Source organism: Rhamphochromis sp. 'chilingali' (assembly GCF_963969265.1).
Source record: "Rhamphochromis sp. 'chilingali' genome assembly, chromosome: 10".
NCBI lineage: Eukaryota > Metazoa > Chordata > Actinopteri > Cichliformes > Cichlidae > Rhamphochromis > Rhamphochromis sp. 'chilingali'.
The window spans coordinates 11,899,844-11,926,208 of NC_137937.1; the positions used below are offsets into that span (position 1 = coordinate 11,899,844).

Below are 26,365 nucleotides of genomic sequence, written 5' to 3' on the forward strand. Positions count from 1 at the left end.
AAATCGTTTGTTTGTTTTTTTTACATATATTACTTGGAGAAATTTAAGAGGTTTATCCCTCAAAACTTTAAATACAAAAAAGTTGCAAAAAATAGTTTACAATAACAGGAAATTTATTTTGAGTGTGTTCATAGTTTTATTTTGGAGATACACCAATTTTTATATACTGCAGGAAAAACAAAAAGCAATCCTATGATGCAAATTGCAAAGAAAACAGCAGGTGCATCAAAATAAACTATTTCCAGCAGTGCAATTCGAGCTCTAAGCATCCCAGCAACTATTCAGAAAAGTCAAACATGACCAGTAAAGGCTTTTAAGGCCTACAAGTAAAAAACTACATTTCTGCGAAAATGACGTCACTTCCGGTTTCGGCCAAGAAATGGCGGACATGTGATAGTTCGCGCTGACGTCTGTTTCACGGTGGGAAGTGTTAAGAACAGCTGATCGGCGAAGCGTGTTTCTGGAATATTATGCTTTTGTTCCTGCAAGCACTTTTTATGCAATTTTTGCAAAGCTTTTTGTGGAAGGAAACCGTGACCGAGGACAAGCTGATGGCATCAGATGCAAGTACAACTCCTCCGGTTTCATATGCAAAACAAATTATTGCGCTAGCTTACACGGTTCCGGTTCTACAGGGATTTAAAAATAGTTACACAAAACGGAGCGTGCTGCTCTGACCGGCTTTAAAGGGTTAACAATGACTTTAAAAAATTATATAAAATAGTGTGCAACACCACTGAAGTTTTTTTTTTTACCTCTCTTTTCAACCAACGGCAGTCACTCTCCTCTCCAAATAACTCCTGCTTAGCTTTCCGAGCTTCCCTCGGGTCCTCTTAATCAGCGGTCTCCAACCTTTTTTGCGCCATGACCGGTTTATGCCCGACAATATTTTCACGGACCGGCCTTTAAGGTGTCGCGGATAAACGAGGGAGGGGCTAATAATCGGCTCAGTCATTTTTAATGATCGTTGAAAGCCCAGATCGTAATCGTGATTAAAATTCGATTAATTGAGCAGCCCTACTTACCATCATATTTTCCCCTGGTTTTGCCCCACCAGGGTTGCTTACCCCACAGTTTGAGTATCACAGGGCTAGACACATTGTTTAAATCAGGGGTGTCAAACTCAAATACACAGTGGGCCAAAATTCAAAAGTGGCTCAAACTCGCGGGCTAACATTAATATTCATTGAAAAAAAAAATCTTCCTCCAAATATAACAAGGAATCATTTCTTATGGACTCAAACAAGTTTTGCTGAAAAACTGAATATGGAACAAGCAAAGCTTAATACTAAACAATATATATAACTTATATAAATGTATATATAACTTAATATTGCACACATGCAAAATCAAAATTCCAATTAAATAATACATCAGTGGAATTAATTTCTTAAATAAAAATTGTATTTGCAGCCTTCTGAATTAAATTGTATCATTTTATCATTTATCAAATTTTCATCATATTCTCCCACCTGTCCAGAAAGCTCCTGTTTTCTGACTTTCTTTTTGCCATTTTGGGATAGGTAGCATGGCAGTATTTGCATGGTTGCTATGACTATGGTCAACAGAGGAGAGGGTGCTAATGGGTCCTGTCATGACTGACGTGCCAAAACACCAACAGAGCATTCTGGGAATTGTATTATTAGCAGTACATGCACTGTATAATACTGGCAGGCCAGCTCTAATGGTAATTTTGTATGGCTTCGCAGGCCAAATGTAATTAGGCTGCGGGCCAGAGTTTGACACCTATGGTTTAAATGATCCTACATACTGTGTGTGTCAGGAACTCTTTAAATAATTGATGTTTAATAATAAACATTGGTATTGAGGTGTGACTTGCCTGGAACTTTTCTAAGGATAGCACAACGTTAAATGTATTCCTTTCAGTTTCATTAGATATTAGTTAAGTAATAACACAAAAACCACGAGGACTGTTCCAGTCATTGTAATCAACCTTTGATTGCCGATGTATTCTTTTTTTTCTTCTCTCTGGTGTTGTTTCATAATCCACCTACAGAAGCAAAGATCACTGCCCTTCCACTCCCGCAAGATGTTTCCTTCTTTTCTTTTTCTTGTCTCTTTCTTCCCTTTGGCAGAACAGTTAGTCATAACTCTGTTGTTCTGATTAGATTGTTGGAAGCACATGAACTGTATGACCCGTGATTTCAGCAGGCATTTTTTTTATGCGTTTAGGAGTTAATTTCATTTGGCAGATGATTGTCAGGTTGGTGACTCTCACCTTTTCTGTGTTTATAGGCAGCAAACTATCTGCACGAAGAAGCTGCCAGATACCCCCGTAAAATCCATTACCATAATCCTCCTGACCTGGCCATGGAAGCCCTGGAGGTATGCTATCTGTGACATGTGGCTCCCAATAGTTTCTAGTTGTGTTACATCAGTGCTGTGTTATGTAAGATTACTGCCTGGAAACATTCACATTTTAAAGACATTCTCTGCATATATTAAACTTCTTCTAGCTGCATTTCCGTTTGAGTGCCACCATCCTGAAACTACTAGAGGCTGATGAGCCAGATCTGGAACACGAGCTCTTGTTTAACTTACTGGTTGAAGCAGCTACAGGACCATTTGCGAGGGGAGAAGAGAAAAGTATGCCAAGCATGCCAAGGGCCCATGAGAAGTAAGTTATAAAAAATACAACACAAGAAGTGTGATATAAGAGTCAAATTTAAAAAAATCATGCAGAAGAACTTATTCTTGTTTTTGATTTATTTCAGGGAGAAACCGCCCTCTATGATGGATGAAGACTTTAACTGTCCCTCAGTCTGTATAGGGAATGTCCTTAACTCATCCATTCCATCAGTTGTCACCCCAGGTCTGACATCACCTCCTTATGTGGCCACGCCGTTTGACCACGATTACGCCAAACGCAAAACACTCCGAAGGCAACAGTGGCAGCAGCAGCGGCATGAGGAGCGGCAGGCTGATGGTACAGTCCCAGTCCTAGACACTGTCTCAGGGGTCGGGCTCTTTGGAGCTCTTTCTGCGCTGGGACAGGACGCCCACTGGGGAGTGTTCCGATTGCTAATCACCATGCTTAATTGCTTTGGTTTCAGTTACAATGATTCCTGTGCACTGGGTGATTGGGATGTGGTGAAATGGGCAATATGGCTACTGATTATTTGACTAATTTGCAGCAGCAGTGTGGAAAGAGACAGATTTCAAGGTTGGGTATGACAGAGCATTAAGGCCTGTGGGTTTGCATATATCTGTGTGTAGGTGTATTGGTGGCATATCCTTCTCTTGTGGCTCTTTATTGCTGGCACCATGTTCTTTCCTAACTATCACTTTGCCCCTCCTAATATGTAATAGTTGTTGTTGTGTTGCAACTTCCTCAGGCTTTTAACATCCAGCATTTGTTCTGTTGCTGATATAGGGGTTGCATACATGAGCTGCTGTTTATCACACCAAGAAAAGCTGAAAATTCTCAGTGATCTGGATTTTTATTAAGACTTGTGACTGGTACTTGTTCAAAGTCTGCTGCTAAGCATAACCAGTTAGTTTACTTTAACCTGGTAGATTCTTGAATTTAAAGTCCTATAAATATTTATGCATGCCTTGCACAGCTCAGAAGTGAAAGGTTAGATTGATTAAGTTGGATGATGTATTTGAGGGTTTTTTATCTGTAATTAAGTGCATTTAGTATTAAATAAATAAATGGAAGTTCAGTATTTATACACACACATTTTTAGACGGCAGAGGTCAGATTAGTTCGGTCTGCAGGTAGAAAAACTTGATGGTGTTTGGATTTTATTATGCAGATAAAAATCTAGTTTAACATGTTCAGAACGCTCGATGTGCTCGACATGTCAGCGCTGATAAACAGAATTGTTTTTGTGAAATGTGATTTTTCTCATGAAGCTGGAAATGAAAGTAGAAAATTTTAATTCTTAAAAAAAAAAAAAATTGATAGTTCTATGTAGTAATGTGCTAATAGCACAATATTGCTTTCAGCAATGTAAATATACTACCGCGTGTACAGTTAACATTATAAGAGACCTTACTGACTCACGCGAACTAACCATCTGTTATGTTCTTGCGGTGTGTACTGTAAGCCTAACTGCCTTTCTTTTAAATTAAGGGACAACACTTTAAGTATTGCAAGATGGGCTGTTTTTTTTTGTTTGTTTGTTTGTTTGTTTTTTTATTCCAGTGGTTGTTGCATACTTACACAATGACTGTGCAGCAGAGCTGATTTCAATTTCCTGAACTGTAAAGGCCGAGTGCTGTTTGGACCAAAGAGTCTTGGACATTGTTTCCATGTGACAAGAACTGTGACATCTGTCCACCCACCCCATGTATCATGTTGAGCTTGAATGTGCAAATAACGCAGCCATATTGCCCATGTTGCCAGTTTTGTCACCCTTTCCAGATTCCTTCCTACCTACCTACCTACCTGCCTGCTACCTCTTTGCCTGCTTGCTTTTACCACCTGCTTTGCCATTTATATGCATGTAGTTCTAATGGGGTGAATGCCTTCACAACTGGACAAAGTCCGTCCTTTTATCACAATCCACTAAATTGTCTGGTGTATCATATGGTCACATTTTTATGTGGGCTCAGTGTGGGGGGTAATTTTGCAGAAAGTCAAACTTCTGGGAGAGATTTCAAAACCTTGCGTGAGTCATGTTTGCTATTTACCACTAATTGGATCTAATTTCTAATTATGGCCAATTAGTGTGAAAATGTCAAGTCAGAAAGAATGTGGCTGCCCTGTTATTGGCACTCAAAACTGAGACTGAAGCCAGAAAATGCCCCACTATGCACATTGCTGCTTGCAGGTGTCCAATTTCTCTGTCTTGAGTCCTGCTTAAAGTGCATCAGCGTGGTAAAACCACAGGACCAGATTCAGACATGCATTTATGAAATCTTTATGTTCATTATTGACTCTTCGACACTTTTCGAAGAATTCTTCCTGGACTACTCCCATGATTTGATTTCATTTTTAAAATTCTAATAGTAAAATGGGAGAAAATTTATTCTTGGTTTTATTCATATTGCAGATTCTGGACTTAGTTTGTAACCTGCAGATTTTCTTATAGAAAGAAATGTGTGTCTGAATCAGGTTCTACACTTTTAAGGGGAGTGGCATTAAATTTGCATTCAGTTGTCTAGAAGCATAAATGACTGATTTTTCTCTTTCTTTTTTTTAATAATCTTTTCTATAAATTAAGAGGTGCAATATTTGCTTGATTATATCTTAAAACCAGCTCCCCGTATCTTCAACAGCCTCACCAGAGTTTGACCATGATTACTGCCTGCCCAGGTCTTCAATATGGCTGGCTTCCCTGAATGGTACTGCTCTTCAAACCCACCAAACCTTTTAAGAGGCTATATTTTGAATCTAGAGTGAAGTGCTTTCTTGTAGGAAGCACTGAATGCACAGCTGTCAGTTTACACAAATTTTACAGTACCATAGTAACTTGGCTGTTGACTCATGACTGAATCTTTTGAAAAGTCCTTTGTGTGCATTATTCTCTGAAATAGCTAAAGCTTGTTGCCCTCTTGATTCTTATTTACAGTTCTCAGCCCAGGATTATTTTTTCCTGAGACTGCAGAATGTAATTAGGAGGAACTGTAGCATTTAAAAACCAAAACAAAAAACTGTTTTACTTACAAAAACAGACCATCTCTCTTTGTGCGATGCACTAATAAGAATTTCTGGCTCATGAGTTGTTGTTTTTTTTCTCCTAAATATGTATATACCCCCCCTCCTCCCCACATTACAACAGGAAATGTTTGTCACATTACCACCAATTCCAAAAAGGCATCCACAGCATGCTGTTACATATAATGAATTATTATGAAAGTTTTCACTGTACAGTATTTTCACTTGATCTTTATGAAAGATCACTTCACCAGAATTACCTTTTTGTACACAAAAACTCACAAATATGAATAATTCTCCATTTTTATCCCAAATACTGAAGTTATCTGTCTGCGGCCATGCAACTGGCAGCATAACCCTTGTTTTCTTTTCTTTTTTTCCTTTCCTCCCCCCTCTTTGTTTGTTTTGCCAGAACGCAGTCAGGACAGTGAGGTTGTCTTGCTTTCTGACTCCAACTCCACTCAGGATGCCTTCACAGACCCTGCTAGCTCACAAGACAGCAGCCACAAACTCGCCTCCGGGAAAGCAAGCTCCTCGTCATCAGAGAGTACAACCCCGGTAAAGGATGGCCAGCCAGCATCTGAGGACACAGGTAATCAGAGATTAAATGAGCCTTTTATTGCTTCAGGCACATGTTGGCCCGTTCCTCCGTAAAGTAGCATTTTGAAGATTTTTATTCAATTAAATGAATGTAGTTAAGGTTCCCAAATGAGGGAACACAAACTTAGTGTTTGATATGAAATAAATTTTATTTGAAAGTTGTTTTCTCTTGCCGTTGTTTAAATAGATCATAACATCACTTAAAAATGACATCTTCCTTCTCTCACTTCGAGCCAACAGCCTGTGGACTTTCAGTGAGAAAGAGTTGAATTTGCTATAAAATTCAGCCAGAATCCAAAGGAAGCAACACTTATGCCCTGAACATTGCAGAGTTCCGAAAAGGCTCTGCTCTTCCACTTCACTCATTTCACCTCAGATAAAGCAGGAAGTGAAGGGGTGGGACTTTTTAGGTCAAAGCCTATTGGTTATCTGCTTTTGACATTGCAAGAGGGGGAAATTCTTTCTAGCTTGTGAAGGTTTTAGGTTATGTAGGTGTTTCTGGGTAGAAAGAATTTTGATATTTTCCCCTTCAAGTTCATAAACATGTCAGAAACTACAACATGGATACTTAACTGCTGGATTTTTTTAATTTCCGTAATCTCAGCTTAGAGGTAAACAAATGCAAACAAACGGCAGGACTGTGAATGTCTTTGAACACTGAAAGCTTGTTGTTTTGAGACTCATAATAAAGAAAAATGCTAATAATTGGCCAGTTTATTTATTAAAACAATCAAAGTTTAGTTTCCTGCCCAAAGAATTGTGTAACCCAAGCATTAAAACCACATTTGTTTCTATCAACATTGACCTAACCAAATGCCCCACAACTGAAATCTTTGAGACTTTTGCGCTGAATTCAGGGTCTAAAGTTTTGATTTTGTGCTGTATCTTAGCCTCACGTGGTGAGCACACTGGCATCCAGACAGAAGAGAAAGTAATCCAGGAAGAAGTCGAAGCAGTGGTGGTGGTTGTGTCTGAGGGTTCAGCTCCCAAAGTCTCTTCGGACCCCTGTCCTAACCTGATGCCTGTGCCAGCCACACCTCCAAAGCCAGCATCTTCTCAGCAGGCCACCCCCCAGACCCCGGCCAGCGAGGGTAAGAAGAAGCCCGAGCCCCCCGCTGAGGTGATAGAAGTGCCCAAAGCCCTGCCTCCAGATCATCCTGATCAGAAACGAATGCTGGTGGAGATGTGTGTCCGGGCTCTGTTTCTCTGTCTGGGGCGCTTCCCTCAGCACTACAAGAGTCTCTACCGCCTGGCCTTCTTCTATGCAAACAGCAAGACCCATCAGGTCAGTCCAGCCCTGTTAACTGATGGCCAAGCCACATGCCTGTTCCAACAGTTTTGACAGATACTGTCATGTGATTTCAATCGTGAGCCCTTCCGTTCCTTCTCTAGGGAGATATTCTTTTCTTCTGCTCATTCTGATCCTATAATCTAGTCTCATCTGTCAAAAATAATATTATTCCAGTCTAATTTGGCTGTTAATTTCTTGATCTTTAACAGTTATTTACAACTTGAGGTTAACCTTGTGCTATTTACATTCATAAAAGGGTTAGGGTCCTTTTGACTGTTCAGTATTATTCTACTACCTCTTCAAGAATGTGCCTGATTTGGTCTTGTAACAGAGAACTGCGCCTTAGTTGTCTTTATATCTTTGGCGGTCTTCCAGGTTCTACTAAGACATCTCATGTCACTGATAGGCTTGTTTTGTTTTTTTCATTTGGATGGCTGCCTTCACCTGAATAGACACCATGTTTTAACATGTTCTTGTGAAAATCAGTGAATGCAACTTCAGCATTTCAAGCCAACACCATGAAATGTCAATAAAACATACCAGGTTTGAAAGTGAAGCTGCTTTGTCCAGTAAGCCTGTGGGAAAACGTGGGACTCAGGAAAAGATGTCACAGACAACACAGCTGTAATTAAAGATGACACTAAAATGAAATGAAAATGAAAAAATGAGGTTCCTCTCCAATTACTTATGTATTTATCTGTATTTCTATAGTAATTACTCCAGAGCTTTCCATTTCTTTGTTTTTCTTTGGTTTTCTTGTGGGACTGTGAGCTCTGCAGTGATACATGAGCTGCTGAAACAGCTTGTGTTGGCTATGAGGCTTTGTGGGCAGAGGTGTGTGTGGGTGGTGCGCAGTGCTCTCTCAGCCAGTTTGGCACAAGGAGACTGCAATGAGCTTTACTTGAGATGGCAACCTTCTGTTACCACTTTAGTTTTTGTTTTCTTAAATAAATACAGTCTTTCCCCAAACTGAATAAAGGTAAATTGGGTGTGGTAAAGTGTTAGGTGTTTTCTATATCCTCATTTGACCTCGGTAGTCTAAACAAGCACTGAAATCAAGTTCAGTAAAGGAAATTTCCATTAGACTCAGTTTAGTGTACAATAACTTTTGATTGAGGCTTACCTAGTTAGTATTAGGCTCAAGGAAACCGTTGGTAAGGTTTCCTTGAGGTTTAACATGGAGGAAAGCAAATGTACCCCGGCACTGAGTGGATGACAGTCACTTGATGCTGTTGCCACAGGTTGCTTAGACACCTCCACAACGTGACACACTGAGTATTAAAAGCCTCTGTTCCATTTACATTGGCTGGTCATTTTTATTCTCACATTTCAAACTTGGAAAGAGGGGAAGCCTGTTAATTTTATGCTATGGGCAGTGGGATTGTGACAGGTAGCATGAAGTGGTGGTGGTTTCCAATCTTGTTTTCAACAGGGCACTGGTTAGGCACTGCTTAGTTTGTGAGTCATCTCGATATGAAAAGATGTTTACATTGCAAATGTTTTTCATGCGTTATTCATATATGTATGTGTGTGTGTGTGCGTGTGTGTGTGTGTGTGTATATATATATTTAAAAAAAACAGATAAATGTTGTACATTCGAATGTATGTTGTTGCTTTTTTCCCGACACAGAACCTACAGTGGGCTAGAGATGTGTTGCTAGGAAGCAGTGTCCCATGGCAACAGCTGAAGCACATGCCAGCACAAGGACTTTTCTGTGAAAGAAACAAGACAAACCTGTTCAATGTAAGTCAGAGTTCACTAAACACACACACACACACACACACACACACCTACACACACACACACACACACACACACACACACACACACACACACACACACACACACACACACACACACACACACACACACTTCCTCCTTTAATATGTCATTAAGCCACTACATGTTTAATGTGTTTTTGAACAGCCATTTCATCACTCGATATATTGCCAACCATCAAGCATTTGCACCAAAGACTTTTTTATTTTATTTTAAAGTTAAAATATTTTACGTGAGTCATGGCTATCAAGGCCAATATTGCATAAATAATGGGGCCGGGTTATGACTGTACAAGCATGCCGAAATTAATTTAGTGAATATTCCACATCGTATTCTAATAAATATAACCTAAAATTTTGAACAACCCACAAAATTTACAGTCATTATCTTTTACAATATTTACAAATGAAAAGGAAAAACTTGAGTGCTATAAACACATCAGAGAAATACGAAACAGACTTCTCCAAGATGCTTTTCAGACTGTAGCACCTGTGTGTAGCTGTAGATTATATACAAACAATGGCCATATCTACCACTAATACTCCATTTTGAACACTTGGCATTTAGTTATTGTCTTTTGCTGAATGTGAGCATGTTTTATAAGAGGGTTATTATTATGCCATTAAAACAAGCAGCAGCCTCTGGAACTGAAAACACAGAAGTGCAAAAAACTGCAGTTCTTGTTGTGGCCACGTAAGACTTGCTCCAAAAACGAGTCAAGAATCATGTCACATAAGAGATCCCAAATTACTTGCATGCATACCCAGGTGGTTGTTGTCTCATCTGTATAAAGTTTAGCCTCAGCATAAGAACGTAAGAACATTTATTGACATTAAGTGTTCAGATCATTTGGGACTCGGTGATCTGTGCAGCTTGCTGTGAATAATTGGCATTCCATAGTTAGGTTTACACACACGAATCAATTGGATTCACAAAAATCAGCCCTATATATGGATCACTAAAGACAAGCACTACTATAATCTGAGTCACACAGTGGGCCATCACTGCATTATCTGCCTTTCAGAATTATGAGACCTCTGTTGGGTACCAGAGGAGGAGATTACTGTCAGAATCTGTCATCTGTTCTGCATGTCAGTCTGTTTACCTCTTTTCACTTGAAGCACATACTATGCCTTCTCAGCATGTGCAGAAAAAAGGTTACTTTTTTATTTGCTCTTTGTGTGATTTGTCAAAGCGTAAAGACTCTCACTAACATGCCAGATAATACAAACAGAATGTTACATCATGTCAGCACCTTGTATCATTCAGTTGTCAGGCACGTTTTAGCAGTGAACCTTATTTTGGACATAATTGGTTGTGTGGGCTGTAGAGTCAAATGTCGGCTACAGAATGTTAACTGACTGGAAACGATGAGGGCCAGGTCTGAGCTAGAGGAAAGCTTTGCTGCTCTTTGGCTCCCACTGGGTTGTTTCAGAGCCCCTTCTGTAGGCAAACCTGCCACCCTAGCATACCAACTGTTGGAGCTTTACTGTTCACTTTGAACCAAGCACTCTGTATCTGCCATAAGACAATCTAAACCTTTCTAAATATGAATGAGAAATGCCTGTTTTCCCCTAGTCTTTAAGTTTAGGCGCACACAGATTTGCTGGCTTGAAGTGGATTTGAACCGTTCAGGAAAACTATACCTTTAGGTGAGTAATTTTCAGCAGACAGTCAACAGCTGCATTTGAGACAAACTAATCACTTAGTGTGACTTTTTCTTAAATATTCTCTGTGTGTTCAACTCATGTCTTCATCTGCAGCAGGTCTGATGTGCTAGTGTGATTACATCAAACATGTGGCATGATGCGTGGCGCCTCTTGATGTCAAAGAGACTTGACTCTCAGCTGAGTACACACCTCATTGAGCCTGTTGGTGAATACTAAGTTCCCTAATGTAGGTCATGATGCCCTACTTTTCCCTCTCGCATTGGCAGGGTTACATTAACTGCACAAAGTAACCTACATACTGCTGTAAAGAAATGATCCAGATGAAGTTATGCTGCATAATTTATCAGTGTGGTTGTCAGCACAAGTGAACCAGTATAAGGTGGGATGTGATTATGACATTAAAGTAATTGTGATAGAAAGAAAAGAAGAAGCAAAACACATTAATAAAGCACATCCATCTGCAGAAAGAAGCATACATAAGAAGCATAAATGTCTGTCTAGACAGATTCTCTTTTATTTATTCATTTATTTTTAACAGAGCACTTCTCTCAGGAACTTGTGGTTCCTAGGATATTGAAAAGTAGAATGGGAGGCAGAGCATTGAGCTTTCAGGCCCCTCTTCAGCTCCCAGTTTGGATTTGGGAGATGAACACCCTACTTTTAAGATGAGGCTTAAAGCTTTCCATTTGTTAAAGCTTACAGTTAGAGCTGGATCAGGTGACCCTGAATCCTCCCTTAGTTATTCTGCAATAGACCTAGACTGATGGGGGATTCCCATGATGCACTAACTCACCTCACCTCTGTGTTTATACACCACTCTGCATTTAATCATTAATTATTCATCTCTGGCTCTTTTACTCTTCTCCTCAGCAGAACCAGGCTCAGGGAGTGGAGGTTTCTTCCTGTTAAAAGGAAGTTTTTCCTTCCCACTGTCGCCAAGTGCTTGCTCAGAGAATGTCGTTTGATTGTTGGGGTTTTCTCTGTATTACTGTAGAGTCTTTACTTTACAATATAAAAAGCCTTGGGACGACTGCTGTTGCTGGCGCTGTATAAATTAAATTAAACTAATTTTTAAAATGTTTGGCTTTTCAGATGCAGGGAATAGATGTAAAATGCAGTTTGGTTTTAAGGGAGCAACACGTACACTTTGTTTTGACTAAGTCCCATGTCAGTTTTATTGGGTTTGAAAATATTATTAGCCCAAACGCATTGCTCGGAAGCTTCATTCAAACAAGGAGTATAACATACTATATGTTTTTGTTGAATAATGATTAAACTTGGTAGCAGATACCAATATATAATTTAGCTTTACATTATTGATGTGTGTATTGTCACACTTCATACAAAGCAGAAATGTTTCCTCTTTAGTCTGCAATTTGTTATTTATGACCCAAGTGATGTCACATGTTTATAATCCAGTGAGCATGTTATAAACTCAGACTCGGCTGCCACCAAAGACTCATTAGTAACAGGATTCAGTATATCGTATTTCAGCCCTTTAAACTATACAGATAATGTGATGTAACATCACATACTGATTTTTCTGAATTTCCAAATCACCCTGTTTGGTTTCAGTGTCGTCATTACAGGCATGTAGTGGGATTATTGTAGCCATTATTTCCACAGTGGTTTACAGAGTGAGAAAACTGAGTTGTAATGATATTTCTTGTAATGCTGTTGTAACAGCAGGCGGCTTTAGCTACAAGACTACTGTTGAGTAGTCGTGAGGAGTCCCTGAGTATTCACTCAGGCACATTTACCACCTCCTTCCTTCCCCCGCCACACACACGCACTCATCTTACTTGAATATTCTTCCACCCACTCACGTAGCTCCAGAGAAAATGGGCGTGCTTGTTGCTATATTTCAGACAGACGTAACTCCGCTTCTGTCATGTTTTGAAATGATACCCTTTTTTGTGCGTGTGTGTCGGGTGAGCATTCACGTTTAATTCAACCACTTGAATCTAACTTTGTTTATGGGTGAGCTTCGCTGTCTTGTTATATTATAGGGTAACACAGTTGAGTCAGTTGACGTATGACTCAAACATTTGTGTGTTCAGCTGTGCAGCGTGCTGTAGGTGGAGCCTCACTTAGGAGAACCTTGTTGTGTTTTTTTTTTTTCTGCCTCTCTTAGAGGAGGCGTGTTGGCCCAATGAATTCATTTTGTACAAGTTGATATTTGGATTTGCATGTTGGAGGGTTAACTCTGGCTGCAAGTCTGTTTTTCATTGCCTTCTCCTGCTCTGTAATTGAGTGAGCTCGATATTTTTCAGCACTTCTTTTTACACTCACAACAGGAAGCGGGAAAAACAAGGTGTGTTTCCTTAGTATGTTTTTGGTGGCCAGCTGGAGAGAGACGACCAGAGTTAAAGGAGAGGAAAACAAGAAGGTGAGGGCTGCTGTTGCTGTGCTGCTGGCTGACTGAGGAAATATGTGTACACAACACAATCTGTTCAGGCAGCACCGTTCTTCACACTGTTTTGTGTGGCTGATTGCGGGGGGAGGGCTTTACTTACACAAACCTTGAGGGACTTTTTTTTTCTGCTAGTTTTGCCTTTCCTTTCTCACTATTGGTTTGTCATCCTCTTGATGCATCACACTACACAGATGAGGTAGCACTGAATTCATTTTTCAGCCAGTTTATGTTCTTTTGTTCTTTTCCTGTTGCTCTGTCTTCAGGCTGATCACGCTCTACCCCTCCCCCTGGCTCTTTTTCACTCTACTCAACTCCTCACTCTATTGCTCTGCTTCCTCATTACTCTCTCTCTCTCTCTGGCACTCCCCTGTTTGTGTGTATTGTGTGGGTGTGCACTAATGGGCGGGAGTTTCTCCACCAGCCTCCAATTGGCTGGCGTAGACCTACGAGGATTGGATGTATGCTGTGTAGAGTGAGAGAGAGAGTGAGTGAGAGAAGGGGAGGGGGGGGGTGGAGAACTCCAGCAGGCTGGGGTCAGGGGGAAAGCGGAGATGGAGTGCGTGGGTGTTTTTGTTTTGAGATGGCAGGGTTTGAAATCAGGAGAAGAACGAGTCAGCTCTACTGTCAGTGGCGTACTGAGCTTATAGACTCCGGCACAGTCTCTCCTCTTGCCATTCTCTTTCTCTTTTCCTGTTCTGCCATGTGCAGCTGTGCTTCCCTCTTCTCCTCTTCTGCAGCTCTTGCTGCCCTAGCACCCAAATGCAGCCCACCCCTGGCTCTGAGAGCGTGAGCCTCTTTCAGGGTGGAGGCACTGCTGGTGCTGCCACCACCAACAGGAAACTGTCCAAAAGAATACTAACACAGGCGTCGTGGAGTAGCTTTCTTTGGTGATGGTGAGTTGCCTCCTCTCGTTCCTTCTGACTTTTTTTTTTCTTTTCAAAATCGAGCGCAAATTTGTGTTATAGTAGCTGTACCTTGGAGTAGAGCTGTTTTTAAATCTGTGATGTTTCTGTTAGATTGCACAGAACTGTAAAGGACACTCCTGGAGTCTTTTATTCTTTAGATTCTTCAGATTTCTGCATGTCAGGACTAATGCAGAGAAGAATTTAGGAAGATATAAAATTACACCAACAACCTGCCAAATGCTCATGGCTTTAGCAGGAGACCAGCCATCTTGGATCCCCCCCACCCCTCGAAATCGTACAATCTAAAGTTGTAGTTGGTTATAGTGAAACTGTAGTTGATGTAACATGGGATAGCGTTGCTTTAAGACACAGCAACGCTTAATTTGTGGAACTTTCCTGCCTTTTTACTTTCTTTTTTCATGCCTTTCCTTGTCCATGGCATGTTTACACATGAGAAGATGAAGTAGATAAGACAGCCAGTTTTTTTTAATTTGGCTTGCAAACAAAGAATTCCCCAGTTCAGTATAACTGTAAAGTCCAATAGCTGTTTTTTTGCCTTTTTTCTGCTTTTCCCTTTTAACCAGCTTATTATTTAATTGGAAAAACACATCTAAAGTATGAGTTTGTCTGCTGTGCGTCTTACCCCTTGCCTGATTCTTACGTGATCTACTGGCCACGTCTGGGCTTAAGCTCCAGATATCAAGCAGTGTTCATATTTTCTGCAGCAAAAAGGGAGAAAAAAGATGCTTAAAATTATTGCAGTTAAAGTCTTACAAATCTGCTTTAGATGCTGTGCTGCTTCATAATCTGTGTAAACCCATGGCTCTGCTTCCCTAAACAGATTTGCTGAGGTTGGATGCTACTGTAAAGAACAACTCTTCTCCATGAAATGTTGGAGGCTTATTGAAAGGTTAAAAACCTTCCCAAGCCTGGCCTGATTGCGTCGCATGACATCATAAATAAATCTTCTTGTCTTTGTGCAGACATTTGAGCAATGTTCGTGGGATTTCTTTCCTGACCTCTGTTTTTTTGGGGGGTTTTTTAATTATCATCACAAAAGTTGCTTAAAAAACAGTACAAAAAGATTCCTATGTACAACAAAAATACTAACAGAAATTAGGAATGCTTAAAAACAACATGTATCAGGTTTTCTGGGATTCATTTGCATTTCATTTAATTTTCTAGGTTAAAAGGCTCTAGGTGCATCTTCAAGCATGGATTTTGTTTTGATAGGTTTATCTCTCCTGCTTTGTTCCTCTCCGGTGGATTTGAAAATGTCATCTGACAATCTGGAGCGGTCTGTTAGGAGGAGCGCCATGCTCCCCATGCCTCCAGCAGCTGATAGAGCCATCTCATTTGTTTTTGTTCCATCCTGATATGGTCATCTTTATTTGTCTCTCTCTCTCACTCTCTCTCTCTCACACACACACACACACACACACACACACACACACACACACACACACACACACACACACACACACACACAGAGTCTGTAACTGTACTATGTGCCATGTGCTTTGCGACTGAAGCCTGTGTGCTGCCTAGGCCACCATCTGCACTTGCATCAGTAGCTTCAGAGTGCAGATCCTCTCCTCAGTTTACCTGCTGAGTGGACATGTGCTCACTGAAAAGGTGGAGTGCTCCATTTAAAAAAACAAAAAAGAAGGGGGGGGGAAGAGGACGTTGTTTGTTGGCAGCTAGTCTGTTGGTCTGTTTCATTGCTTGGACAGAACTGAGCACTAATGAGACTGCCCATCATGTGCACCCAGAGAGAAAGCCCCCCTCTCTCTTAATATCTCCTACATGGCAAGCTAGACCGCTAGATCTCTCCTGCAGCCTTTCCATCCCCTCATTAGGGCTTTCTTCTTTGAAAGCCATGTGTTTCAGTCACATTAATTTTTCTTGCTTTCCCCACTACCTTCTTTCCTTTCAGCTTTTCCACATGTCCCCGTTAATTGTTTCCGTTGTGTCATGCCCTCCACATGCCTCTGAGAACTTAGAATAGCAGCAGAGAGCATTTATAAAAACACAAACTTTCAGAATTTTACAAATTGGACTTTTGGAATATTGAGCGGTAACTTTTGTTTGAGCTGCTGGAGATCATTTGGCTTCACTGGGAAGTTTGAAATACTCTTGGGTAACTGCACTGTCTCTTTTGACTGTTCCTACTCCAACTGCTAGCAACAATGATGAGTAAAATAGTCAAACCTAACTGTGCATTTTCCTTTGTTTTCTCCTTGTCTTGTCCAGGGCATCTGGCGTATTCCAGTAGATGAGATTGATCGCCCGGGTAGTTTTGCATCTCATATGAACCGATCCATTGTCCTCTTGCTGGAGGTGCTGTCTCAGCTCAAGGATCACGATACTCTGCTGAAAGTCTCTTTTATGCTGCAGAGAACCCCTGACCAGGGAAAGTAAGCACCACGTTCTGTGTGATGATGTTAATTCTGTCATATGTCTTTTATTCGTTCCATGACATCTCTATTCCTTCTTTCTGAAGGAAGTATTTACGGGATGTTGATCGCCAGGTTTTGGCCAAGAGAGCATTTTTCCTAACTGTAAAAGTCCTGGAGGACAATCTGAACAGTCTCACTGGGGTACTGGGGTAAGACTACTACAGCCCACTGTGCACATGCACGGCCGAGAGCCACTCAGTGTTTTACACATCTGGCATGCACCCACTTCATGTTTTGACAGGTTCTGTTCTTTTTCAGGTGTCTGAGCAGCTTCAGAAAGCGCCTGCGCCCTCCATGGGGGAGATGACCACAACAGACACATCCAACAAGCCCAGTTCAGATGACAGCAAACACACCGTGCCTAAGAAGCCTGGACTCACAGAGGGCGCCTGTGCTACTGATCCAGGTCCAAGAGAAGCCTCCCAGGCGCAACTCACCCCATCACCACTACCGTCAATAGATAAAGGGAGTAAGGTTCAGGAGGGCTACCCTGGGAAGGCAGAGACTCCTGGGAATGAGGGGCATAAAGCAGGGCCTGCAGAACCCATGGACCTGGACATCTGCCACTGGAGGAAACCCTCTAATGCCACAGATTCTCAGGGCACCCAAACACAGGCTGAGACCTCAGTGAGTGGCACTGAGCCTCAGCAGAAAGTCACTGACATCAGCCGGACACCAGAACTTTCCCTGGAGGAGCTAAGTATCAGTTCCAGACAGCAGCAGCTTCAAGCCTCAGCACCCAAAATCACCGTGGCAGCGAGTGGGACTGATCAGGGGTTACTACGAAAGCCAAACAGGAAGAGGAAACTTCTAGAGGATGTAGAGTCTGGAAAAACCCTCCTGCTTGATGCCTACAGAGTGTGGCAACAAGGCCAGAAAGTCATGACCTACGACCTGGGGCGCATTGAAAAGATAATGTCAGAGACTTATATGCTCATAAAACAGGTAAACCTCTTGCAGATGTGCCACACCACATGTCTTCACTGTGCACATATAGGTAACATTATTGTTGCAATAACCGCACTGCATTTTTTTTAAATGATATTTTGCAAAGTCATACATTCTTAATGAGAATCCTCCTAAAATAATTTGGACTCGGGAAACCCCTTTTCTAACTGAATTAGTAACAGTACTCCTATTGACAATCAGGGACTTTCCCACTTTGAGTTTTCGAGCTCTGCAGCAAATACAGCTCAAGGTGCGGTTGTTTTTACTCTGAGTAACCCAAATTCAACCTCGGTGTGTCCCGTCCTTTTGCTGTTATTTCTAAAATAGATTGCTGACTCTAAATGTAGTTTGGTATTTTTAAATAGGAATAGCCATATTTTCTCTCTTTCGCTTGTCTCTCTCTCTCTCATGATATATATATCCACCTCTAAAGCATGCAAAAACCACTTTGGCTCAGTCACTGCTGATTTAAAGATACAGTGAAATTTATCACTACATTTCACTTTATGAATTCCTGTGATTGGCCTCTTAACTTTTCACATTGATATATATTGATATCAGGTTCTGCACTGAAAAGCAAATTGTTTTCTCATGTCAGCCCCGGCTAGTTTTTGCCATCAAAGTATAATTGATAATGAAAGATTGTTTTTACACTGCCAGCACAACTGATGCAAAGTGTGCCGTGACAAAGTGCATACACAGAAATGGAAACTTTGTAGGATATTTCTAGAAACAGAAAGCTTCTTTTAATGAATTATGTTAAGATAGTTAAAATAGAATAGCCATGTGGTTTCCATTGGAAAAATATAAACTTTGAAAATACAGCAAGAATGAGATAAAAAATTGAATGGAGTGGTTTACTGTCTGCATCGTTTGCTTGGTTTTTCTGGGCGCTTAGCTTTGCAGCAAGATTCTTTTTCCTGTGCTTTTTAAGAAACAGCTTAGAGAATAATTTTCTCAGAGCCGTACCTAAAAGCCAGAGCCAGGCGCAACATGTTTCCTGTCACCAAATCACGCAATTAATAAGCCTGGACATTTTCCAAAGCCATCTTGTGGTTGTGTACCTACTTACACAAACTGCAAATGCTTTGTTTTCTCTTTTCTTTTTTCCCCCCCAAAACACACCTGCACATGGTTATATTTTAAATCTGTACCTTTTGATTTTTTTTTTCATTTTTGTTTATGTCAGCAGTGCTGCATATCACACTCAAGACATTTTTCAGTCTCTAACCTCTCTGCTGAGGTGTTAAAACAAAAACCCACTAAGTGTGTATGTAGATTGAGCATTTCCTGCCATCAAAGTATTTCAGCTTGACGAGTAGAGAATACTGGTTGCTCATTACTACCTCAAAAAAGATCCTCAAATGCGCATCATCATGTGAACATTGCGTTGGTTCAGAATTTGTTCAAATGCTCAATTGTTTACAAACACTGTCTGTTAATGATGCCATTACAGTTCTCTAGAAAGTGGCGTTGGTCCTCCATACCTGTCAGATATTTTTTGGGCTTTTTTGTGGTTTTTTTATTGGGGGGGGGGGGGGAGTTTGCAAGGGATTTTTGAGAAGTTCTAACTGGCAAATAAGCATGCACACACATGCATCCTTGTGTGTTTGTGGGGAGGAAGTTCAACAAGTAAAGAGTTTGCAGAGAGCTACAGATGAAAGCAGAGGGCTGTCCTCTGTGACATGTTGAAGCTTGACTCAATCTGTTTCTACAATAAGCAGTTTGAAAACTCGATTGAGGATGCTGTAAATTCCCTCCCTTTGGGGGTCCCTGAATTGCTGCAGACAGCGAACGTCGCTGTAAACATGCTCACGCAGCTGTTAAAGCTGCCACAGACAAAAATTCGATAGAGGAAAAATAAAGTCCCCCTAAATATTTGTCCTCTCACAGGCCTTACGCCCACTCCTCTGGGTGGAAGTTGTATGCTTAACTCATACAGACAACTATGTCTCGCAGTCACGGAGGACCTTTAACACATGCCTATAAACTGGAAAACATTTGGACAACAAAGACCTGTGATTGCCTAAATTCTCCAATCGGGGTTTAATTTTCTAAAACCTGAAAACAATCAGTGGTAGATTCTAGATCTTTCTCAGAGTACTTGAGTTACAATATGCTGAAAGGTTATTATCCAATTTGTGTCCCCGAAGATGCCAAAACCTGGCTGCCTACTCCAGCTTCGAGTGTGCGGTGTTGTTCTCTAGCTAAGCTTGCCAACTCCCACACATCCACCAGCTTAACTACGCCTTTCTTTACTTGTGCTAATGATCAGATGCGAAAGCTGAGGAGAGAAAAAATCGTGCTGGCTCAGAATCAGATTAAGTTGTTGTCGGTTTGGCGTTGGTGTATGAGGATTAATTAACACTGTATGTTTCTCAGGACAGGTCACTTCAGAAATCTGATGAATTTGTGGTGCTATAATCATTGCTTCTGTATTTATACTGCACGGAAACGTATGTGAACAAGTTGACATCGTGGAATCTGATTATCTGTAGATACACTGCGTTCCTCTGCTCGAAAATCCTTATTCTGCCTTTTCTCCTGTCTCAGGTTGATGAGGATGTGGCTCTGGACCAGGCTGTGAAGTTCTGTCAGATACAGTTGGCCACTTCTGCCCAAAGACAGGTAAACCTTTGTAACTCAGCATGTTCATCTGCCACCTTTCTGCTACACCCACACCTTCACATTTTCCCTCATCCTTGTGGTGTAGCTCCCTGTAGCACGTGCTTAACTATGGGTCTATTCCTTCATTATAAAAGATGATGCAAAAAAAAAAGAAAGATCCTGGGATGTGCGTTGCATAGCAAAACACAAATTTTAAGGTTTTCTTTCAAAACAAATTAACAGGACACCAGAAATGTCTTATAAACTACAATCGTCTAGCTCACCCATCTGGCGAATCCAGGAAGTTTAATTCTAGTGTTACATGTCTGCTGATTTAGCTCATAATAGCACTTGTTATAATATATGTTCTGTGTTATGTGTGGGGTTAAGTGTGCAGCATCTGTAGTAAAATGTGCTAAAGTGATGACTAACTTGGTAATTCCCAGACTTCAAGTCTAACCTGCTCCTGCCTGCCAGTGCTAAATATAGCCCAAAGCGTGGTGTGAATGCTCCCTGTTGTCCCTTCAGCCTCACTCAGTCGCTGCCAAACTTGTCATCATTTTCAGCGTGACACTGATATTCAGGTTGTTTATTTGCACAGGCAATATGCATATGATGTCTTTCATTTTTTTAAGATAAAGTGAAAGAAATGAGTAAATACTTAGTATTTGTGTAATCGCAGACAATCAGCTAGTGCCTAAGCACGTTATCTCAGTTTTGTCTCCAGTACACGGATTCCTCATCGAATCATTACTTGCTCTGCCTCACTCTGGTTCAGTGTCTCTCTTTCCCCCCCCCCCCCCCCCCCCCCCTCTCATCCCTCCTCCTGCCCACACAGTCATCAAGGGTCTCTCTGCCCACATCCTGTTGTCACGGTGATGTTCCCTGAACTTCAGGCTCATGTGTACCACAGTTGTAAGCAAAATAAATCTGTGTTTTTTTTTTCCCCAGTTCAGCGATCGCACCATCTTATTTTCTGCATGATTCCTTTTGTTCATCTTGGTCTTTTTATTCGTTTGTCTACTTTCCACGCGACGCTTGACTCATAGATGATTGCAGAGAGCTGGAAGACGCCATGTGTAAAAACTACAGTTGTTAATTAGTAGCAGTAAATTATATTTTTGTTTTTATCTACATGTATTTAATTTCACATTATTTTGTTTATCTTCTTTTTACCTTAAAGAGGCTAATTATAATGTGCATAAAGAAGTGAATTCCTTATTTAACTTATACTGGGCCTTTGTGCAGCCACCTCAGTTCACCATCTGTCTTTAACTAGGGATCCTCTCCCTTTAAGACCAATGTCCCTTTAAGACATTTTTATTTCTGATTTGCTGCACTTCATAAACAGCATGCCACAGAAATTCAATTTCGCTGACATCACACAGAGCCAGGAGTAGAAAAAACGCTGTAAAGAGCCTTTAGCTCACTTCGGGGACTGTATGCTGACTTATGTTATTTCAGTTTAGAATAATTTAAATGTGAGAAAATTGAAATGTCTAAATAATGCCATTATTACGGTTGCAGAAGCCTAAACCCAGATGCATCCACACTCAAAAAGAATTTAAATTTGACCACTTTATTTCATCATGATCATTTATATTGGATGACTAATACTTAACAGCTCATACATGGATTCTTAACAAGACACAGTCATGCCGCCTGACTGCCAGAGCCAAAGGAAAATCACCAGCATTGTAATTTATTTTTTTAACCACCTTCTCAGATTTTTTCCCATATAAGCTAATACACACATATTGCCTTTACTATGTGCATAGTCATCTGCCCAAAGGCCCATTGTGAGCCAGGAAAATCAGTGGATTACTCTGATAGGTGGCCTGTATGCACTGGTGAGTGTCCTTGCATGCCCAGGATGTGACAAACGGAGGGTGCTTTTCTACATCAAAGCTCATTCTGTAGTCTTATCTAACTGCTGTTAATGTGTAATTATTGTGGCACCAATACCTGTCGTGGTTTGCATTTGCTTACATTTGTATGTGGTGGGTAATGTAGATCGTAGCTTGAGGAATATTTTTTTTTCCCTGTCGCTTGCAGATTCACACATTTCCTTCAAGCCCCCACAAATAGAGGGGGAGGGAGAGGGAGTCCTTTGAGTGCTGAGCTGGAAAATCAGCTGTGTTGTCCTCTGTCTTGTTTTCACTGGAGGAGTCCATACAATTTGCTGTCAACTGGTGAATGTGAACTGAGGGGCTATACAAAAGCCCAGGATAAGTTAAATAAGGATAACACTGAATTGGTGGAGGTATTTTATTAAAAACACTCCTGTATTTGAGCTGGAACATTATGGGTTTACTTCAGTAAATACGTTTTGTTTGCTTCACAGTGAAATGCCAGTATTGCTTCATTTTTGGAGGGCAGTTTAATGGAAAAAGTTTGTTTCCTCTGTGTTGGAAAGATCTGCCGCGGCTCTAATCTGATCGACAGCCCGATCTGTGATGACAGAGAACAGTCTTTCGGTTCATTGTTGGACCTCGACCACACGGGAACGCTCAACCCTGAATACTGGCTTCATGCTACGTGCTGCAATCTAATGTTTTTCTAAGCGCACAGTCCAGCTGACTTGTTGGTGTCTCTATTGGGGATGTTTAATTCATGAGATATGAATCATCAAAGCCGGCTACGGAGCTGCTGCTTGCTTTAAGCTACTGTGCTGCTCTGCGTTGGGCTGGAGGATCTTTTGCTCTCCAAGCTTTGGGAAGGCTACTCTGCTTGTTTAATTTTGCCTGTTCTCTGCTGTGTGAATCCCATGGGAAGCTTCACTGCACGCAGCTGTGAAGCCGAGCACAATTTGACTTCATCTCCCTGCAGACACCCAGGGAGAACTGGGACGAGAGCTCTGTTATTGCCAAATTTTCTTGAGCTAACGTACTATATCTGTCAAAGGCCACTTGTCATGACAGAATATATACTATGACCCTAGATGTCTTAACAGAGCTGTAGCAGATGCAGTTTAGCTTTGACAGATTCTTTTGCAAGTATGAAGTCATATTTGCCTCTTTTCCATCCCTGCATAATTAATGCTGTACATGTCGGTGTAGCCTTCTAGTCAATATGAAATGAATTCATTCCTGAATGTCTCACATTTTGGCTCGGTTTGCACAATAGACCGAGCATCTTGTGTGTCATGTGCTTAGAAAAGCTGTTTTTCATCCAACTTTTTATCCATTTAGATATAAAAACTAGAGGAGAAGGTGTATTCATTCCTTTTAACTGTGCTCCTCTGTGTTGCCATGACAGCGGCTGTGGGAGCAGGGCGGCTGTTGTCATAGGTTGTTTGTGCAGCTCTTGTGTTTATAAGTGGTCCTCAAAAGGACATCCACCAAAGTGGCTCAGATCTGAGCTCACCATAACCCAACACACAGTCCAGCGGGCAAGTGCTGCCAGCCCGTGAAACCCCGAGGAGCGGCATCGAAACTCTGTAAAGGATTCATTACTTGTTGTGTGAAAGAGGCAAAACTAGCACGGCTGATGTGTGTTTGAAAAGTGCAGAAATATCGACTCTGCTTCTCTGAGTCTCACAGCAGTTCTGTCTCAAGGGGAGAGGATGTACAGTACTCAGAAGTCTGCCGGTGCAGGGGGTGGTTAGCCAAGGTCAGTCACACCTCCTCATGAATGCTGCTTTGTCTTTTTTTTTTTTTTTTTCTGTCTTCAGCAGGCTTCGAGCGATGCCCCGACCACACCTAAGTACACAAAGGAGCAACGAGACCTCTTCTTCCCCGCCTCCCTACCGACGCCCGTCCTGGTCAGCCACTCCACCTGCCACCCGCTGTCCACCCAGGACAGCCAAGCCAAGGTGGTGTACGAGCCCCTGAGCAAGCTGCCCAGACCTCAGACCTCAAGCTTCCACGATCAGCCACAGCACAGGAGAGGAGCCAGCCACTCTTCTGCAGCCATGGCCTTCCTGCCACAGACAGGTACAGCGGCCTCCTCCCACACACATCAAATGTTGCGACGTCCTCTGATTCTGCAGACAAAAATCAATGCAGTTTTTCCATTAAATTCTGCTGCTTTAAGTGGAGCTCCAGTTTCTAATGATACTACAGTGTCCATGTGACCAGCAGAGGGCGCCTGTGGGTTTCAGCAGCTCAGTTACATAACAGCAAGCTCTGGCCTGGTTATGTTTTGCCTTTTGGGTTTTGTCAGTCCACCAACAAGAGTTTGAGAAATTCACATCCTCCAGATTGTGACTCTGTGTGCCTACGTGAGCTCCTCGAAGGCTTTGGCTTAATCACCGCAGATCTCATAATGAATATTCAGCTTATCTCGTGTTTGCTATCAAAACATGTCATTCTTTCCTCTTTAGGTTTTTAGGATGAGTAGAACTGACATTTCTAAAGGCTGAGAGCTTGAATCTGTAGTATGCAAATTCAGTGTGTGAACCTTTTCTTTGTGGTCAGTAGATTTAGCATCAGTTAGTTAGAATAATCATTTGACGACATTTGACGACGGTCATGATGTTGTTGACGAAGTTTTGGGTTTTTTTTGTTTTCTTTTGCCTTTCTTACCTGTTTCTACTCTTAAGACACAGAAAGGTAGTTTAAACGAACCTTTTATTTTCAAGGGGCAAGCTCCCTCAGGGTTACTACACAGGTAGAATAACAGACATGGATACATAGAAAATGAATACACATAGGGATGTTTAAGTTGCATTGACAGACATGAATGAAACATTTGATCATTCATTAGCTGTTAACCAGGCGGTAGTGAAGGAGGCTGCCAGTCAGTCACAGGAAAGACCATTATTCACACTCACATTCACACCTGCAGGCAGCTTAGAACCAGTGAATCTTTCATGTGTGTCTGTGTACAGAGAAGAAAACACATGTGGCCAAACCAACTCACAGTAGGAGTTATATTTTCTTAACCATGAACGCAATAACGGAAATATAAAAAGACAAAGGCAACTTGCAGTTTAGTAGTTTTTTAGGGTTTTTTATGTTTGACTAATAAAGCTGCATTAAGTCTCAGAATACCGGGTATTACACTTCTACCACCATCACAGATTTCAGATCAGGGTTCTTTGTGTGTCTCGTCTCTCTGTCATGCCTGGCATTTTGATGAACATTGCTTCCCATCATTGTCCAACCATTTGCAGCAGACAGCTGCCCCTCCCTGAACCTGCATCTACAGGAGGTCTCTTCCTGTTCTTCCCCACAGAGAATTAGAAATTGTCCTTGAAGTACAAATATCTCTTGCCGTGACACACTGGTGATTATTATTATTACTTATTGAATTGCATTCATCATTCATTTAGCGAGAGCGTAACCAGGAGCTGCATATTATGAAGTTGTATAGCTTCATGTCCATTTCCTAAACTTGCATGACCTTTGAAGTCTGAAAACACATGCAAAAGTGTGTTTGCATGTGCGTGCAAACACACACTGGTCGGTATGAAGCAGCACTGCACTGATGTGTGTTATGTAACGGTTTCCTAGGCAACATTATGGGTGAAGACTGAAAACGTATTAGATAATTTTTGTTTTCATATTTGTGTCCGTGTCTGAGCTGCAGGGGGAATTTTTGCAGTTAGTGTTAGCAGCAGTGTTCCTGCATTCATTACAAATGCTTGTCTAATGAATGAGGCTGTGAGGTCCCAATCAAAGGGAAACTTGTTACTGTCAATTGTCTGCTAATAAATGCCAAATATAAGGAGATTTATTACGAAATAATCCCCTCATTCATCGGCGACCTGTAAACAATCAGTCGCTTGTGAGTGTTCCTGATGACTTTCATGGGACCCCTAGTCAAAAACACATTTCTCTGCGTGTGCGTGCGTGTGTGTGTGTGTGTGTGTGCGCGTGTGTGTGTGTGCGCGCGCAGCCTCTAGTCGTGCTAAAGAAGGAAAGCAGAGAGGAAGTGAAATGGTACGCAACGCAACTTTAAATCAAAAGCACTGGAAACCATTCTGAAAAGAAATGTTTCTTGTCAGTGTCCAAATGATTTGCTATAAAAGCTGACATTTTACAATTTGCTGCAATATTTATTCTTTTTATACACTGATTTATTTGTTTTGTTTTGTAAATTGAAAGCACAGTTTTTGCG

The 26,365-nt window shown here is 41.3% G+C and overlaps 1 protein-coding gene across 4 annotated transcripts in view; it reads left to right on the top strand.

Annotated features, from left to right (window-relative positions):
- The window catches only part of cabin1 (calcineurin binding protein 1), a 38,910-nt gene that overhangs the window by 10,299 nt on the left and 2,246 nt on the right, over window positions 1-26,365 (top strand). Inside the window, exons 24-35 of one of the 4 annotated variants that reach the window (XM_080893349.1) lie at window positions 2,257-2,346; window positions 2,478-2,638; window positions 2,736-2,947; window positions 5,248-5,313; window positions 6,039-6,218; window positions 7,117-7,511; window positions 9,148-9,261; window positions 16,542-16,705; window positions 16,792-16,888; window positions 17,006-17,692; window positions 20,249-20,323; window positions 23,976-24,237. In XM_080893349.1, the coding sequence (XP_080749475.1) occupies window positions 2,257-2,346; window positions 2,478-2,638; window positions 2,736-2,947; window positions 5,248-5,313; window positions 6,039-6,218; window positions 7,117-7,511; window positions 9,148-9,261; window positions 16,542-16,705; window positions 16,792-16,888; window positions 17,006-17,692; window positions 20,249-20,323; window positions 23,976-24,237 (2,503 nt within the window). The remainder of the gene's footprint in view (window positions 1-2,256; window positions 2,347-2,477; window positions 2,639-2,735; window positions 2,948-5,247; window positions 5,314-6,038; window positions 6,219-7,116; window positions 7,512-9,147; window positions 9,262-16,541; window positions 16,706-16,791; window positions 16,889-17,005; window positions 17,693-20,248; window positions 20,324-23,975; window positions 24,238-26,365) is intronic. The other 3 variants (XM_080893350.1, XM_080893351.1, XM_080893352.1) reach the window with 3 other exon arrangements.